At 41.3% G+C, this 19,688-nt stretch overlaps 1 protein-coding gene across 1 annotated transcript in view; it reads right to left on the minus strand.

The window, feature by feature from the left end:
* Cd109 (CD109 molecule) overlaps positions 1 to 19,688 on the minus strand; it is a 112,542-nt gene that overhangs the window by 57,991 nt on the left and 34,863 nt on the right. The window contains exons 6-7 of the mRNA XM_075965138.1: positions 4,714 to 4,753; positions 1,824 to 1,908 (exon numbers count right to left, since the gene is read on the minus strand). Coding sequence (XP_075821253.1) covers positions 1,824 to 1,908; positions 4,714 to 4,753 — 125 coding nt within the window. The remainder of the gene's footprint in view (positions 1 to 1,823; positions 1,909 to 4,713; positions 4,754 to 19,688) is intronic.

Consider the following 19,688-nt stretch of genomic DNA (forward strand, 5'->3'; position numbering starts at 1 on the left):
AAAATGTTATATTATTACATTTTCAACGTGTTGGTGTCAGAGGAAGACAGCAAAAATATCACTTTCAATAAGCAGACACTAGCAATTTAATTCAACAGAAAAGAATTACATTAAAAACACACCTCTCCTACAATTAAAAAAAAATGGCCCAAGTCAGTCACATTAGCACTGTAATTCCAGCAGTCAGAAAGCTGAGACAGGACAAATTCAAGGCTGGGCTGGGCTACTTCTCAACCCGCCGTCTCATGCAAACATAAAACAGCAAGGAAAACACTAAGAACGAGGAATGTTCTTGGCAAATGGTGATTCTTCAGATTAGTTCTCCAAATGGAACTCAGAACTAGAGCATCTATAATCAGTTCAAGCGATGTCTGTCCATCGTCTTCTCCCACTTAGAGGACATGGAAGAAGCGCCAGAATTACTGAAAAGCACAGTGAGCTCTAAAGACTATGAAAAATCTTACAGCACTGGGCTGGCCACCACCTGCATGTCTACAAACTTCACAGTCTGTAAAACTGTTTAAATGTTAGTTGAAGTTATAATCATTATAGCTAATTGTCACATGTCCCAGGACTCACCAGAAAGGGATTATCAGATCTTAGACTATAGAGTACCAAATGAACACATATATAGCTACCAAAAAACTTGACAAGTTTTTTTGCAAGGAAACTTTAAATAATATTTTTAACCATCACTTCAAACTCATCTTCTTGTGTCAAATTCACTGCCTGCCACTTCACAGTCTTAATTCCCTTAATTATTCCCTCTCGTAGTAGAGACCATTCTTCATGTAAAAGAAAGGCAATCTTCAATAAATCACTTTACAGCCAGAAAATCTTTTTAAAATGTGTTTGCTGGGTTCCTCCAATCTCTATTTAAAAACACTGGGCTTTTTGTTTTGCATTTTATGAATTGAAATGGTAAATTCATGTTTCCTGAATCTGTTAGTTAGATACCGAAATAATCTCTCCTGTGAGCAAACTCCAAAGCAAATACAGAAGCTTCCAAATGATGAGGAAGGAAAAAAAAATCCACCGTCAAATATACCATCCTTCCAAACAAAAGCAGCGATATTAGTAGGGACCTGGCTGGGAACCACAGTGCCAAAATCACTCACCCGAGGCCTCGGCATCTGACGTGCTCTGTGTCAGTACAGGCAGAGCCAGAATGCCAGGATGTTATATTTTAAAATGGTCATATCATATGAGAGCTCAGAGTATTTTAAAATAATAACTTAATATATGCTTAAACACAATTTATTTTCTTTTAATTCTGGTTTAAATCTAAAGCCATGTCTACAGAAATGACTCCATGGTTAAGAATTTTTTTCCCGTTCTAAGACATCTCCCCAGCCCCTAAATACACAAGGTTTCAGAAACCTGACAATGCATGCTATAAGCCCCTTCGTCACTAGTCCTTGGGAAACATTTTAAGAGTGGCAACTTGAAGCAGAGTTATGGATGCAAAGACTTGGAGATGTCTGGGCTAAATAAAGTATTGCAGGCATTTGCTTACTGTGTATTAAGGTCTCTTTAAAAAGCAAAACCTTGCGCTAACATTCTTAAGTGAGTACAGAGCTTTTATTTATTTATTTATTTATTGTGGTTTTTTGAGACAGGGTTTCTATGTGTAGCTTTGGAGCCTGCCTGGAACTAGCTCTGTAGACCAGGCTGGCCTTGAACTCATGGAGATCTGCCTGCCTCTGCCTCCCGAGTGCTGGGATTAAAGGTGTGCGCCACCACTGCCCAGCTTGTGTACAGAGCTTTCTGCCATGCTGTTTGACAACAGTTTAGAGCCACTCCAAAAGAAAGATGCAACTTACTTTGCTGTGACGGTTCCACTTAATTTCTTAGCGTTCAAAGAACAATACAATGGGGTCTGCAAGGTAACTTCGAACTTCGGTAACACTGGAAAAGAAGAGCAATTTCTTGATTGTTTTACTAGCATCTTCAGTTCAACCATATAAAGAGTTGTTCTAACTAGTTGATAATTGGTATTTCTGGAACTTGGATTCATTCACACACACTGTTAAATTAAATTTAAAAGCCCTTTATGTAATTCAAAATTAGAAATACTTACTAGGTCAACTTTATATAATAATGAAATGGCTTTTGCTTGATTGCTTTACATTTATTGACTGTTTATTTACTTATCCATTTTGCCTGCACGTGTGAGCGCCAGAGTGTATGCGTGTGCACTACGCGTGTGCAGGAGGAGCCTGTGGAGAGGAGAGGACCCTGGCTTCCCTGGAACTGGAAGTTACGGGTGATTGTGAGCCATCGTGTGGGTTCCGGGAACCCAACCTTGTCCCTCTACAAGACAAGAAGCATTTTTAACCATTGAACCATCTCTATGCCTGCCATAAAATGTTTTACAATTAATATTATTTTAAATAAAGTACTCTACTGTTGGCACAGGCTGCTTGTTCATTTCCTTAGTCTAAAATCTTGTTTTACTATTTAGGCAAAACTTAAAATTTATTATTAATCAACTTTCTTTTTCTTACATGAAGTCTTAGAAATCTGATATGGATTTTACATATATAACACATATATTGGGACCAGATACATGTCAAGGACTATACACCTGTATATGGTAAGGACTTTGGGTGACACACACAGTCCCAGATCAGGGGTCAGAACAGTATGGCTGGCGTAAGCTAAGAGTAGATTTTACTAATTTTATTAATTGGTTGGAAAAAAATCAAAAAATAAATATGTGGTGATGTATAAGTTTAATACATGGCAGCAGCATTTACATGTATTCTCTGTATCTGCTGCATTCTACAGAGGCAAAGATGAGCAATTATAACAATTACCCAAGGCCTACAGAGACTGAAATGCTACTTTTAGTTCCATTACAGGAAAATACTTTGCTGGTCCCTGTTCCAGGCCATGACATACGGATGTGACAATACCATGGGAAACAGAGGATCTGGAGGCACGAAAATGTAACAACCTATGTCTCAGAATTCCTTTGCCTAAATTAAGAGTGACCATTAACTGTTATGTAACCAAGGTTAAAAGGTTCACCTACAAACTCAAAGCCACTATTTAATGTATCAGCTATTAGGGAGGCCCTGGACTTTGTCTCATGTCTACCTCCTCTCTGGCCACTGAATAAAACAGCTGAATCCACTACTTTGATCTGTGTGCTTATAATGCAATCTGGAAGAAATCTCAAGGTCCAAAGCAGGAGCAGAAAGAGACGGAGCACGAGCAAGGAACTCAGGACCACGAGGGGTGCACCCACACACTGAGACAATGGGGATGTTCTATCGGGAACTCACCAAGGCCAGCTGGCCTGGGTCTGAAAAAGCATGGGACAAATCTGGACTAGCTGAACATAGAGGACAATGAGGAATACTGAGAACTCAAGAACAATCGCAGTGGGTTTTTGATCCTACTGCACGTACTGGCTTTGGGGGAGCCTAGGCAGTTTGGATGCTCACCTTAGGAGACCTGGATAGAGGTGGGCGGTCCTTGGGCTTCCCACAGGTCAGGGAACCCTTATTGCTCTTAGAGCAGATGAGGGAGGGAGACGTGATCGGGGGAGGGGGAGGGAAATGGGAGGCGGTTGCGGGGAGGAGGCAGAAATCCTTAATAAATAAATAAATTAAAAAAAGAAAAAAAGAAAAACCAAAGGGAAAAAAAATATAATGCAATCTGGAGTCTGCAAGAAGATGACCTTCCTGAGTTAAAAGCCCTGTCTCCACCGTGTTGACCAAATCAAGATATAGAAAATGACCCACGTCAAACTGGTAATTATGTTTTTTGTGGTGCTAGGAACTGAACCCAAGCGTTGCCCATGCTCTCAACTGAACCATGTCCCCAACTCCAATGTCCAGTTTTCAAAGAATCAAAAAGTTTTACTATCTTATAAGTACAGCAGGATGGGGGGAGTCAGGTACTTGGGAGATGAGACAATAGCCACTCATTTGAGGCTAGCCTAATCTGTAAAGCAAGTTCCAAACAGTACTACAGAAAAAAATAAAAAATTTAAAAAAAAAAAGCAATCTGGCTTTGTGGGAGCCTAGGCAGTTTGGATGCTCACCTTACTAGACCTGGAAGGAGGTGGGAGGTCCTTAAACTCCCCACAGGGCAGGGAACCCGATGAGAGAGGGGGGAGTTGATTGGGGGAGGGGAAGGGATATGGGAGGCGGTGGCAGGGAAGAGACAGAAATCTTTAATAAATAATTAATTAATTAATTAATTTTAAAAAAGCAGTCTGGAGAGGTGGCTCAGCAGTTAAGAGCACTGATTACTCTTCCAGAGGACCCAGATTTTTATCCCAAGCATCCCCACGCGATGGCTAACAACCATCTGTATTCCAGTTCCAAGGGGATCCAACAGCCTCTCTGGCTTCCACAGGCTCTGCACCTATGTGGTACACAGACATACATAAAGACAAAACATTTCTACACATAAAATAAAAATAAATAAATCTCAAAAAACAAAAGAGAAAAAATAAAAACAGAGAAAGAAAAACTGTCATAAGAAAAAACTGACTTTGGAATGTTAGATACTTTACCTACTCTTTTCTTTATAAAAAAAATTTCAGAACATTTACAAAGAAATGTATATTTGATCCTACAAGGAATACTAAAGTTTTAACTTTATTGAAATTTTTATTTTAAGTAGCATGTCTCATGAAAATTTCTCATCTCTATAGAAAGTGTTTTCTTCCTTCAAAATACATTGAGGAACTCTTACCGTATTCCGAGACCTCGAATGACTGGTAATACTGCTGGTCCTATTGGGAAAACAAGATAAAAACCAAATGAGAGTTAGTTTATTTTGTTCTCTTATGTATATAAAATGTTTAGAAAATAATTTTTGAATTACATATAACAGTTTAAAGATCAAAACAATTCATCTTAATCTGTAGAAATTTATTTTTAGGCAACTTCAGTACCAAGCTTGTGAAACAGAGTTTTTCCTCCCAATTTGTTCACATAAAAAAGTTACCTCCCTAATTATAAGTCATTTAAACAAACTGTTTAATCTGACTTACATCATTTACAAAACAAAAATTAAGTTAAAGAGTTCATAAATTTATGAAGTCATGATAATACATTTCAATTTAACAAAAAAAATAACTTAAAGTTTGTTTTGGACGTGACTTTTTTAAAAAACATGGGAAAAATGGAATTACTCACAATTAAAATACAAATAATCAAGAAGGCAAGTTATTAAGAACCAGCATATCCTATCTTCTAACTCCTTGAATTATTTTCTACTGTAACATTTAAATCAATACGTCCTACCCTACTTTAACAGATTCATTAATTAATCTCTTTTCCAAGATTCACAAGAAAACAGATCTCCTATTATATCATTTTCTAACTTACAATACTAACTATGCAGTCTGAATAGCAAAAGCCACGGTCAGAGAGCTACGTGATTTGACTGGGAACCTGCGCTCTAAAGCTGATCCTTCTGTGCTTATCACAGCAAACAGAGCAGCGATGATACAAGAGTAGCTTCCCGAGAAATCACAGCTAATCTAAAGCATCTGTGTTAAGAATATTTTGAGGCATGGTCTTTCTCCTCTCCTCTCTCTCTCTCTCTCTCTCTCTCTCTCTCTCTCTCTCTCTCTCTCTCTCTCTCTCTCGCCTAGGACAACCTGGAACAGGTTATGTAGTTCAGGTTAAGCTATAATTAATGATAATCCTCCTGCCTCAGCCTCCCATAGACCCACACCTAGTTCATTTTATTTAACCTTAAGAAAAGATACAGTTCACTTCAAAATATAAAACAAATCTTCACATGCTGACAAAATAGCTGTCTAGGTCTGGAATGTAGATCAGTGGCAGAGGACATGAAAAGGACTTATCAATCTCTGGGGCTTAATTGCCAATGCTGAAAGGAATAGAGCTGTTTAAAGTTTATCATCATTTAAAGGTTACACTAAATAGGGGGTGGAGAGATGGCTCAGTGTTTAAGATCATTTACTGCTCTCCCAAAGGACTTGTTTGTTTTCTGTATCTATAGTCAGGTGACTCACAATCTCCTGTAATTGTAGCTTCACTTCTGATGCCCTCTTCTGGCCTCTGTGGGAAACTGCACACTCACATATGCATACCTCCTTCTACATGTACAGATGGGTGCACACATACACACATGCATAGTGACATAATTTGAAACAAATCTTTTTAAAATATATAGATATAGATATTTACCCATCCTAAAAATATGTGCTATTTGGATCAGCCTTAAGAATCTCCATCTTGATGATCCCTACTTCAATTGTTGGCATGTCATATATAGAAATATTATAAGCTGCATGATTCTAATTCACTATACTTTGTTATCTTCAAAAATAAAATCAAGAAGGTATTTGTTGCCTAACTTATCCAGGAAGATATAAAATTAACATCTGTCACCAAACTGATATGGCAACAACAGGCCACAAACTGCCCCAAACAAGGTCATGATGAGTAAAATCAGTTTATCATTTTAATAATTTATTTAATAAATAAATATTTAATAATTTATTTGTTATATTTTATCAGTGTTGCCTGCATGTATGTCTGTGTAAAGGTGTCAGATCTTTGAGTCACAGCCAGTTGTGAGTTGAACCCTGTCAAATGCTCTTAACCGCTGAGCCATCTCTCCAGCCCTCATAAAATGAGTTTATTAGAGCTTACATAGCGGATAACTAGAGAGAACTCCATTTTTCAAAAATTTCCTCCAATACCACCACTAAGCTCCTATACTACAGGACTCTAAGATCACAGTAGAATTGATACAAATCTGCGCACAGAGCCCTATGTAGCGTTAAAAACAAATTGCAAGCTCAGACAACAGAGAGATACCCAATTTAAAAAAGTAGAAATGACAGTTGGGCGGTGGTGGCACACACCTTTAATCCCAGCACTCAGGAGGCAGAGGCAGGTGGATCTCTGTGAGTTCGAGGCCAGCCTGGTCTACAAGAGCTAGTTCCAGGACAGGCTCCAAAGCTACAGAGAAACCCTGTCTCGAAAAAAAAACAAAAGTAGAAATGAACCAGACATGGTGGTGCACATTTTAGTCCCAGTGTTCAGGAGAAAGAAGCAGGTAGATCTCTTGAGTTCGAGACCAGCCTGACCTACAGGGAGGGCTACTACATGGGGAAAGTCACTTCTTTTGTTGCAGTCTGGCACACAGAAGAGCTGACTGGTGGCTTGCTACAAGGGGGCGGTGGGTCACTGAATAGGATCCAGAGAAGTAGTCTCTTTTCAGTAATTCAGCTATGTTGCCCCATTTGCTGATGAACAATTCTAGTCTTTAGAATAGTTTCTTTACTACTGAGGCCAAGACAAATAAGCCTGGGGGGAAGAGGGGCTCAGCTTTTGGAACACTTGTTCTTCCAGAGGACCTGGATTCAATTCCCAGCACCCACATGGAGGCTCACAACCACCTATAACTCTGGTTCCACCAGTTCCAGTGTCCTCTACTGACTTCCAAGGGCACCAGACATGTTCTTGGTACACATGCCTATAAACAGGTAGGACATTTTATACATCATATAAATCTTTAAAGGTTTAAATTTAAACGTTAGTTAGCATGGGGAATGAGATGTTCTCTGTTGAGTTAATCCTATCCCACAAACATTAACTAGTACATGAAAAACAACACATGAGTTCTGTAGTTTTTGTTTTCCTTTTTTTTTAACTGTTGTTTCTATAGTAATGGCTCCTAAATCATTACCTCTAGCCCCAGTCTCAGCTGAGAGATTCAGGTTCAAATCCCCTTGCTGTTATGTTCTCCCAAATGTCCTGGGTTTGTTTATCCGAATGGAGCTTCTTCCCTGTCAACACCCCCCCCACACCCCAGTCATTCAGCATGCCCCTTCTCTCCTACAGCATCCTGTGCCCTGTTTAACATAATATGCATAATCATTGGCTGTGCTCCACCCTCTTCAAGAAACTGAAATCCTTGGGGCACAGCAGCCAGTTTAGCATGCTGTTGATGTCTGTTGAATGAATGCATGTATAAACATGACCTACTTGACTCTTGTCCCCAGGCCAATTGCCACAGTTCTTTTTTTTTTTTTTTTCGAGACAGGGTTTCTCTGTAGCTTTTGGTTCCTGTCCTGGAACTAGCTCTTGTAGACCAGGCTGGCCTCGAACTCACAGAGATCCGCCTGCCTCTGCCTCCCGAGTGCTGGGATTAAAGGCGTGCGCCACCACCGCCCGGCTTGCCACAGTTCTTGAGGAGCCCCAGTTATCAGACAGTATCTCTTCTGAGATCTTAAAATAACTTTTTCCTGTAAAGAGTTGGGCTGCCTTGAGGAGGCAAGCAACAGAAAAGGAACCATGACTGTGTTCTCAGTTTCCAGGGAACCAGTGCCACAGATAGGAAGAAGCCATGCCAAAGGAAGCTGAAGAAAAAGAAGCCAAGTCCTTCCCTCTTTTATCCCTTTAATCATGATAGTAAACGAAGAAATCATTTCATAAATGCACTTTATGTCACACATTTTCCCAAGGTGTTTACAAGTGGCAAAATAAATTATTCTACTGACCAAAGGATCTGGGGGAAATGAATTTTCCAACATATTGTCCATTGGATAGTCAAGAAGCTAGATCAATTTTTTCAACGAGTTTAGTTATTTTCGTAAAACTCTTTTACAAAATAGATATTCAAAAGTGGAAGAAGAGAGCCAAGCACGGTGACACACAACTGAAACCTCACCACTGCGGGGCTGAGATAGAGTAATCACAAGTTTGAAGTAGACCAGCCTAGGCAATAAAAGAATTCCAGGCCAGTCTGGGTTGCACAGGAAGGCCTTGTAACAAAAGGGAAATGGTAGAAAAGACTGAAACAGCTAAAGTTAATAACAACTTTGACAATTTGTACCATATATACCATTTGTACCATATATAATCACAAAAAACAAAGTATGTGTACTAGGTACTTCTGATGGTCTAACACAGGGATCCACATATTTTTTTTTCTGGTAAAGAATCAGACAGGCCAGACACTAAACACTTTAAACGTGGAGGCCAGATGGTCCCTGTCCCAGCTATATGACAGTGTCAACATACTGAAAACATATATCCTGAGATCTGGAATGGCAATCCTCCAGCATCGTTCTTTTTGCTCAGAATCGCTTTGACTATCTGGGGTCTTTTGTAGTTCTGTGAATTTTAGGATTGTGTGTGTGTGTGTGTGTGTGTGTGTGTGTGTGTGTGTGTGTGTTCTGTTTCTGGGTAGAATGTTGTGGAGATTTAGGGGATTGCATTGAATCTATAAGTTGTGGGAAATGGGAAGCCCTCGCTTGCTATTAGTGGAATTGCAAACTGGTGCAGCCTCTCTGGGAATCAGTGTGAAGTCTCAAAACTCTAAAGAGAAATCTACCATAAGACCCAGCTGTTCATCACTTCTTGTGATACACTCAAAGGACTTGACATCCTGCTCTACCGTAGCTAGAAAGTGGCAACAACCTAAAACGTCCTTCAGCTGATGAATGGAGAATGAAATGTTATATACACTGTGGAATTCTATTCAGCTTTAAAGAAAATGAAATTTAAGGTAAACAATAAATCTAGAAAAGATTATATTAGCCAGATGTTGTGGTTTATGACTTTAATCCCAGCACTTGGGAAACAGAGATCTCTTAGTTGAAGTCAACCTGATGTACAAATTCAGTTCTAGGGCAGCTCAGGTTACACAAAGAAACCCTGTCTTGAAAAACATAAACAAAAGAAGAAAGAGAGAGAGAAGATGATACTGAGTGGGGTAACGCAGACCTAGCAAGATAAATGTTGTGTGTGTGTGTGTGTGTGTGTGTGTGTGTTAAATGAGCTTAAGACACTTGAGTTGACACTGCTCCACCTGAGAGTCATAGACCTCCTAACAAGAGCCCTGCACTAGACATGAGAAATCCTTTTGAGCTCTTGGTCAGGAAAGTGCAAGAGTCTCAAGATAACACAGGCTACGGCTGTTGCCCTGGGCTGTCTCCCTAGTAGGTAAATCCCTATTGCTGGAGACACCATGTACTTCAGACACAGGATTCAAAAAAAAAAAAAAAAAGTCAAGCTGAATGTGATCAGAAAACCTCCTCTTCCTCAAGTTAGTCTTGGTAGCACCAAATAGTGCTATGCAAACTGCCAAAGCGGGAAAATCCATAGTCCTACCCAACTGTGAATCACATGCCTATGAACCGCAACAGTGATCAGGATGACAAGATACACCTAAAAGTGCAGTCATGCCTCTTAGGCCTTGGCAGGAACCACAGCTGTCTAATTGGACTCAAGGCCCACTTTGCAAGAGGGAAATCCTGGAAGGCTAGGAAGGTCATAGATCCTAGAGGAGAATCTATTCCTGCCACTATACTAGACCAGCATGACACCCCAATGGCACCCTAAATTCTTGTCCTTGTGCTGGCAGGAGGCAGAGGCAAGCTACAGAAAGACACTCTGTCACAAGGAAGAGGAGAGAGAGAGAGAGAGAGAGAGAGAGAGAGAGAGAGAGAGAGAGAGAAGAAAGAAAGGAAGGAAGAAAGAAAGGAAGGAAGGAAAGAAGGAAGGAAGGAAGGAAGGAAGGAAGGAAGGAAGGAAGGAAGGAAGGAAGGAAGGAAGGAAGGAAGAAAGAAAGAAAACTATTTTATAAAATAGATTTTAGGATGGATTTACTCTTCAGCATGCTGACTTACACTCTAAGAAAGGAATTAATTCAATTCATTTCCAAATTATTCTGTATTAGTTCTAGCAAATTAAACTAAGCTTGACTAAACAAAAAACAATGACAAAACACAAGTAATTAATAACCTCATCTTTTGTGGGACATACAAATTTCTTTTAATAATTTTCATAAAATTGAGAAGAATTTAATATACTTCAAAACGAGTTCTCAAGCTAAGTATAATTAAACAAATGAAGTCACATTCACTCTGTCAGACACTGGAGGGAAGGGCTGACCTGGGACACTTGAGTCTTCCAAGCAGACACTTTCCAGTCAAGAGAACACTTAGCTCATCGGTTTCCTCTGAGCTCCTCTTTCCCCAGATGGACGCTGACTCACAGTTCCCATGGAAAGAAAGCACATACATTCACTCACAGTGTATGGATTAGATCTTCTAAAGGTCTAAGTCAAAAACAGGGAGAAAAAAAAAAGATCCAGGAGATATTCTCAGCAATTTCTGTAGTCTATCTAGACTCCTGTCCCAGAATAAACAGCACATGGTAAGAGTGTATATTGTAGGAATGGGGCAATTGAAGGAGATGAAGACCTTAGTTCACTACCCCTCTTCAAAACCAAAAAACAGATGCCAGACTAGACTACAGACTGGAAGCACAGAAACTGTTGAAACCATCTCAGGCTACTGAAAAGTCTCTCTACTAATGAGACTCTCCCCGCTTCTTCCTCTCTCCCTCCTCCCCCTTTCTCTGTCCCCATCTCTCTCCCTGTATGGAAGTCAAAGGGCAATTTGTAAAAGTTGGTTCCCAGACAATATCAGGAGTATTCAGAGTGTGAGGGCCATAGACAGGACTTGGTTCCCTCCTCCACGGTGTGGGTTCCATGAATCAAAGCCAAGCAGCTAAGCTTGGCAACATGCGTCTTGAACACTGAGCCATCTAGTCAACCCTCCAACTACTTTCCATATAAAGATTAAAGACAAACTGAATTTTTCACATGATTGTACATAAAGGGGTATTAAAATGGAACTATTTCAGACTAGGTTTTGGTCTCTGCCCCAAGACAATGGATGCAACTACATCCACATTGGAAAACAAAGTGCAAGACTCTCTGTGGGACTTGTAAAGGGTTACAGAACCTGACCTTACAAGTCTCACCCCTTCATCTGTGTAAAGGACATGAAAGGGTCAAGAGGAAGATAAACTATGGAGAATTTTAGGAGAATGGTCCCAGAGAATCAGTTCTGACATACATCTCCTCCCCCCAACTCAGCAGGGAGTCACTCACCCCTACTTCAAACCTAGAGAAAGGTTCTTTGGTAAAACAATGCAGCGAGTTGGATGTGTCCTTGGGAGCTTCTTCAAACTACCACTCATATGCTCTTGGAACACTTGAAAAGCTAAAGAGAATTTACTCGCTGGCCCGCTACAAGGAACAGCAGGGCCAAGAGTATATGCTATGTCTGGCAGTGGTGCTGCATGCTTGTAATTCCAGCACATGGGAGGCAGAGATCGGTGCATCTCTCAGTTCAAGACCAGTTTGGTCTACAGAGCAAATTCCAGGACAGCCATGGTTACCCAGAGAAACCCTATCTCAAAAAACCAAAAAAAGAAAAAGAAAACAAAAAGAGTATATGCTGTGTTAGGGGTGGTCTGCACCACCCAAATGCTGATAGGCCAAGCAGTTTATAATTAATGTAGGCCTCTGTGTGTTTCTTTGGGACTAAACAGCTACAGGACCAGGTGGGACAGAAACCTCTGTCAACAGAAGGAGGAGGAAGAAAGGAAGGGAAAAGGAGGAAGAGGAGGAGGAGAAGGAGGAGGAGGAGGAGGAGGAGGAGGGGAGGAGGAGGAGGAAGGAGGAGGAGGAGGAGGAGGAAGGAGGAGGAGGAGGAGGAGGAGGAGGAGGAAGAAGAAGAAGAAGAAGAAGAAGAAGAAGAAGAAGAAGAAGAAGAAGAAGAAGAAGAAGAAGAAGAAGAAGAGGAGGAGGAAGAAGCTTTGTTTTAATGTCTAATAATAAGGAAGCTTGGGCGATTCCAGTGTCAGAAGACCACAGTAGCACAATGAACACAGTCAACTATATTTTAGCTTATTCTATGTGTCATCTTTATACATCAAGTAAGAATTTTTTAATCCTTCCCCTTCTTCCCTTCATCCAATTCAACCTGGTGGATATCCAATGTCTTCCACAGCTCCGCACAGAGACTGAATCTTCTTTTCAGCTACTACTGCCCCAAGCCTTTGACACAGCACATTGCTGCTCTCTTGTCTACAGCTCTGCCTGAGCTCAGAGCCTCACTGCACCTCCACCTGCCTTGCTGCCCTCAAGTCCTGAGGTCCCTTCTGGTCCATCTGCTTGCCACATACGCTTACAGAGCTGTGAAGAGTTTAAACATTCTCTAATAAAAGCCCTCTAGGTTTCAGCAGGGAAGCCTGAAATCCAGCATTGAAATGACTTGCCCATAGTCCCTCAGCTGGATCCCTAGGGCCCATCTCTGCAGCTCCCAACCGAGAGCTCCCTGAATCTGTTGCACGAGGCCTGGGGACTTAGAGCATCTTAGGACTCCTAGTTTATTGGTCTCTGTATTTGATGTAAGAAGCCAAGGACCTCTGGGGACCTCGTGACTCCCAATCCAGAGCTCTCTGTATTTGTCACCTAAAACCCACCTCAACTCCTTATTGTAAGGCCCTCTTTTGTCACCTTCATGTGTGGCCTTACTCATAAGAGAACAGTCCCATGCTACTGGCATCATTTAAATTCTTACCCACCTGGATATTTGAGCTTATTATCTATAAAGTATCAGGCAATCTTCTTCATCTTTGTTTTTTTTACCATGAAATTGGTTTTTAAAAAAGCATTAAAATGAACAAAAAAATCACAATGGAAGCATCATCATATAAAAGTGTACTGCATTTATGCTGGCTGACTTGGAGGAACGACAGTCAATAAAAGGACTCGCCCAGGGACTGAAAATGTTTATTAACATTTACATTGCCCTTTCCTTGCTGTGTTTAGAGCCCAAACATCTGTGCTCTAAACCGTAGTTAAGATGCATTTCTCTAGGGATGTCAACCCAAACTGAGCAGAGCCATCTATGGTGGGCTTGATAAATAAGAGAGGTCCAACTGCCACCCTGGAGCCACTAAATCACCGAGGCTAGCGCGCAAGTATAATGGAACATTCATCCATCCATCCATTTGGCCTTCCCTTCATCTACTCCTTCAACAGGAAATGGAAGTTGCCTTCTTTGTAAAGAGAGCCCGGCCTAGTGAAAAGACACTTACCAAATATATTTGTGTGTACTTATAAACTATAACAAACAGGATGAATCGAATTCGTGGAGGCTAAAACTGGAGATGAGGTGGAGATGTAGAATCAGATCAAGCAAAGTCTTGGGTAGGTAACAGTGATACACGAATTTTGCTCTGCACGCAATGAAAAGTGTTTGGAAAGCTTTAAGCTGGAGAATAACGTGATCCAAGCACTGTTTAGATTGCATTTCCTGCTGTGTAGAGAATGGGTTGCAAGTATGGAAATAAGCAAATTTGCAGAAGATGGCTAAGAGACATTGGTAATACCCAGGGAAACTGTGATGGCAGCTGTGAAAGGAGACGGAGAGCAGGGAAGAAAGAGAAACGAGTCCACCTGAAGTGTACATCAGAGGTGGAGGCTGGACGTGAGCGGTAAGCAAGCAGAAGATGTCAAGGAGAACGCCAAGGTCACCGGCTAACACAGTAAAGTGGAGAATGCTGGGGGACAACCAGAGACGGTGGGGACAATCGCAAGGACGATTCGGAGACCCAGATGTTCTCAGAGACAAACTTGAGAGTCATTGGTACACAGACAGAGGCTGAGAGCACGCCTATGAGTGGACTCGCCTAAATGAATTATGAAATGAACTGAAAAGCAAACTTCACAAAATGCCAATGTGTACACGATGACATAGGATAAAAACAGGAGAACAGGAACCCCAAGCCACAACTTGAGGGACTGGGGAAGTGAAGGCAGAGAGATTAGGTAACTGTTTTTCGCTTTGGAAGACGGACTAGAAAGAGGCAGTGCCATCACTGGAGGCAGAAGAGTCAAAAGCTCTTTTTAAAGATTCGTTCTGTTTTACGTGCCCCATTTGTGCTGCCTGGCAGCACAGACTTTCCTACCCCTGGCGTCTCATTTCTGTTTTTACCCCAAGATTCACTACTCTGCTTCTCTGATCTTTCAGCATTTACCCCTTTATCTGCCTCGGGGTTTTTATTAAGACCAATTAGGGTTCGTGCTACAGTATAGCCTGTTGTCCCAACCTCGTTAGACCCGTGTAATCCTCATCAGTCACGTGTCTCTACTCAGTGTGTGCCCCACTGAGGAGATGGAGCTAAGGGATCCGTGAGGTCTGGCACTAAAACCCGTAATTATGGTACTTTGAGACTTGTTACATAACAATGTGAAAAACCAGCATGTCTATGAACACATAGAAAACTCACTTAGACCCACAATCACCCTCATACTACACGTGGAAGACCTAGAAATGTTAGTCAATCAGAAGCAGCTGGGCCGGGGAGATGGCTCAGTTGTGAGATGCCGGCTACATAGGCGTGAGAATATGAGTCCAAGTCTCCAGCACCCACATAAAAGCTGGGTGTCGAGACACACATCTGTAACAGAGAGGGGCGGACAGACAAATACCAGGGACAGATCCTGTTCAAACCAAAACAAAACAAGATGGAGTTCTGTAGTTAAGTCTAAAGCTTTTTTTAAAAAAATTAAAATAAAACAGAGAACAAAAGAAGATGCTCTGGCCTCCACGAATGCATATACATGCACACCACACACCACAGTCACAAACACACATGTACATGCTACCACACACACACACACACACACACCACAGTCACAAACACACATGTACCTGCATACCACACACACACACACCACACACCACAGTCACAAACACACATGTACCTGCATACCACACACACACCACAGTCACAAACACATGTACATGCTAACACACACACACACACACACCACAGTCACAAACACACATGTACATGCTAGCACACACACACACCACAGTCACAAACACACATGTACCTGCTACCACACACACACACCACACACCACGGTCACAAACACACATGTACCTGCTCCCACACACACACACCACACACCACAGTCACAAACACATGTACATGCATACCACACACACACACCACACACACACCACAGTCACAAACACACATGTACATGCTAGCACACACACACACCACAGTCACAAACACACATGTACCTGCTACCACACACACACACCACACACCACGGTCACAAACACACATGTACCTGCTACCACACACACACACCACACACCACGGTCACAAACACACATGTACCTGCTACCACACACACACACCACACACCACAGTCACAAACACATGTACATGCATACCACACACACACACCACACACACACACCACAGTCACAAACACACATGTACATGCTACCACACACACCACACACACACACCACAGTCACAAACACACATGTACATGCTACCACACACACACACACACCACAGTCGCAAACACACATGTACATGCTACCACACACACACACACACACCACAGTCACAAACACACATGTACATGCTACCACACACACACACCACAGTCACAAACACACATGTACATGCTACCACACACACACACACACACCACAGTCACAAACACACATGTACATGCTACCACACACACACACCACACACACCACAAAAGTCATTACCCCAAAATCCTGAAAATGAAAGCAATGCTTGGATGGAATTGGGGTGGTTGATGTGAAACTCCCAAAGAGCCAATTTTTTAAATTATGTAATAAAAACGGAAGGGAGGGAGGGAGAGAGAGAGGGAAGGAGGGAAAGGGGAAGAAATACATAATGACCAAATACAATTTAAGTTATTCTAGAAAGGCTAGCAGCCAGAAACCACTGACTGTGTTATCCTGTAAATGAACACGTTGGAGTTGGATAGATGCTGAGGAACCCACAGACTGTCTCACTGAAGCATCCTTTCCTGCCCTGGGGGACCGTGTGACTAAAACACGCACTTTCTGGTTATCTACAGTCACTACACACGAGACCTCTGACAGTGTCTTCCCATAGTGATGTGGACATTATTTCACAGTTTTTCTACAAACAGAAGAAAATGAGGTTTCAAATTTCTCTCTTGAAAATCATTTCCCCCAGTATTGTAATGGGAATGATCACTGCCTCAAAAAATACAAACAAGGTATTTGATGGTGGCTTGTTCAGATAATGAGTCTGTCCCATCCATAGTCCTGATTCACTGCTAAAACAAGTAGGTGATAAAATATAAAGCCCCTAGACGCAAAGCAGGAGTTAAAGAAAGACAAAAACCAGAAGTGAGGGCACCGGCCAGAGCCAATTTCAAACATGCCTTTGAGTATACTGACCCCTGGTGGCCGGCAATTTTGTTAACAGGGATCTATCTTTTTTTCCTGTATGTCTCTTTTGGCATTTCATAAGCACTTAGTGTTTGTCTTGAAAAGGATACAGATACCTTCTAAAATGCGAAAATTGTAAAATCGCATTTATATCAAGACAAATAATAATTGTTATCATATATGCAAGCACTGTGCCTGGTCCAAGGTCTGGAATACACTCTCCTTATGTATTTGTAGATTACCTTTGCTGTTCATTGCTCTAGTGTGGATGACCTGAGGCTTACAGCAATACAGGAACTAAAGAGCTGCCATTGATTCTGGACTGAGCTATAGGTCAAATGGGAGGTCAAAACAGTTCCCCTTTCCCACATCAGTGGTCTTGAGAAGTTAATTTCTAGGTCGTGGTCTTCCTGTCTTAAAATGGACATAGCTGCGCCATTATCACAGAATTGTCGAAGAAGAATAAATGAGAACATATATACAAACTGTGTCTGTGCTTTCCCAGAGGAGATGTCAGCCTTCATAAAATTTACTACATTATATACTTGTTATATACTATAAATATATTTATTTTATTATAATAGCGTGTCAGTGCTTATACGGGGAGACTCTTGAAAATCAGCATTTCTCATGGTGACCAACAGTTCCTGCATCTTCTCCAATTTCATATTTTTCTAATGTCTAGATTTTTGTTTTAGTTATTACCATGCTAAGCTACGAATCAGGAAATAAGCAAACACGTCCACTACAAATCTTACATATAGTATTTAAACACGAATACTTAAGTATTATGAACACTCGCTGCATATATGAACCTCTTTTGCAACACTGCCTCCAATATAGTCTTCAGAGCCATGTCGTGCGTTCAGAAAGATCAGCTAAATTGACAAGGTTGAAGCTGGTAGCTGTACAAACATCTGCAGACAGCGCTGGCCACTGAGCAGATGTAAGAGTCTCATAGGACTCTAGCGCTGAGCCCTTAAGTCAGTCAGTCCCCGTGGCTTGCCCACAGGATTCCTTCCTTACTCTGCTGCGGGTAGGTGCTATTTCACGCATCTCACCTGACCCATCATCTCGCACCTCTTCCAGGATCTACATAAAAACTGATTAAATATTAACTCGTCTGCCTATCACAAACTATAGAGTAATGTAAGTATTATAAACTCAATGACCAACATATCTCATGAATAGGTGACACTGATTTTTTTACTAATTTTAATTTGAGTGGCATGAATTTGCCATATAGTCATCTCTGAGCGCTGTTCTGTGGTGTTGTTGCCCACATTGTTGGCAACAGATCTCTGGAATTTCCTCTTGCAGAACAGAAACTACACCATCAGAACAACTCCACCTCCTTGTCCCACCCCTCCCTGGCATTCACCATTCCACTTTGTATTTCTCTGATATTCTATATCCTGAATATTGCATTTACTTGAGATCACACAGCAGTTGCCCTTTTGAGGCTGATTTCACTCAGAATAAAATCAAGGGTCACTTGAGTTGCAACTCACGTCTGAATAACGTTTTTCTCTAAGGTGAGAACCCCTTTACTTTTTTGAAGCATGAACAGATAAATAATTTTTGCCAATAATGAATTATACCTGTGAATATTGCAACTCATATCAGATAGACCAGACAAATGCACTTAATAGTTACACCAAGTATGACTCTTTCACCCGAACCTATAAAGGAGCACCGCAAGACTGAGGTGTGGCAGGCACACTGACCCATCGCCTGGTCACGTTACTTTTAAATAGAGCAAGTCATGTGCAGTGGTCCGTGCCTGTGATCCCAGAACCCCGGAGACAGAGGCAGACATAATGAGACCCTCTCTAAAAAAATAAAGAAAAAGAAAAGGTACCAACTAGAAAGATCCAAGAAGTTAAATGTCTTAATAGTTCAAAAACAGAACTAAATTATTCCTCTGGGTTCCTCCCTTGTGGAAAGACAGTTCTAAGAGGTCACAAAAACTGTATTTTATGTGCTTGCCAAAGGTCCTCTTATCAATAAGTCATGTTTGAATCAAGAATATTGTATTGTAGAAAAGGGAACATAGAGGAGCAGGGGAACAATACAACTAACACTCTGAAAAGACCATATACAAAACTACTACCATACAGAAAACTACTACTTTAGAAGCTTCCCAAAATATATACATGTAAACATAAAAGAAATTAAAATGGAGTTTTCCTATAATGGGATGGGGGAATGGGGAGGATGCTACTTCCAGATACCAGAAACTAACAAATAAAAAGCTCAGGTCTTGTTATGAGTTTCTTTTCTTTGTGTGACCCCATAGCTCCCCCAAACATCACCGGCTATTACCATTGATCCTGGTTGTCCTCCAGACCCTGTTACTGAAGACACCACATATTGAATTATAAGACATGGAAAAATCAAACTAGTACCAATCTAGAAGTTTGTTCCCTACTCTCTGGAAGGTCCTAGATGTGCCACTAGGGGAGGAAATTAACCAAGTCTTACTCAGTTGTGACCGTGTATCTATCTACAGTAGTAAGTTGCCTAGCAAGACATACCCATGTGTGCAAATACATAGTTGCACAAATGTTATCTGAGCAACCAACCACTTGGTATTAGGTAACCAACTACTTGG

This window comes from Microtus pennsylvanicus, chromosome 3 (genome assembly GCF_037038515.1).
Source record: "Microtus pennsylvanicus isolate mMicPen1 chromosome 3, mMicPen1.hap1, whole genome shotgun sequence".
Taxonomy (NCBI): domain Eukaryota; kingdom Metazoa; phylum Chordata; class Mammalia; order Rodentia; family Cricetidae; genus Microtus; species Microtus pennsylvanicus.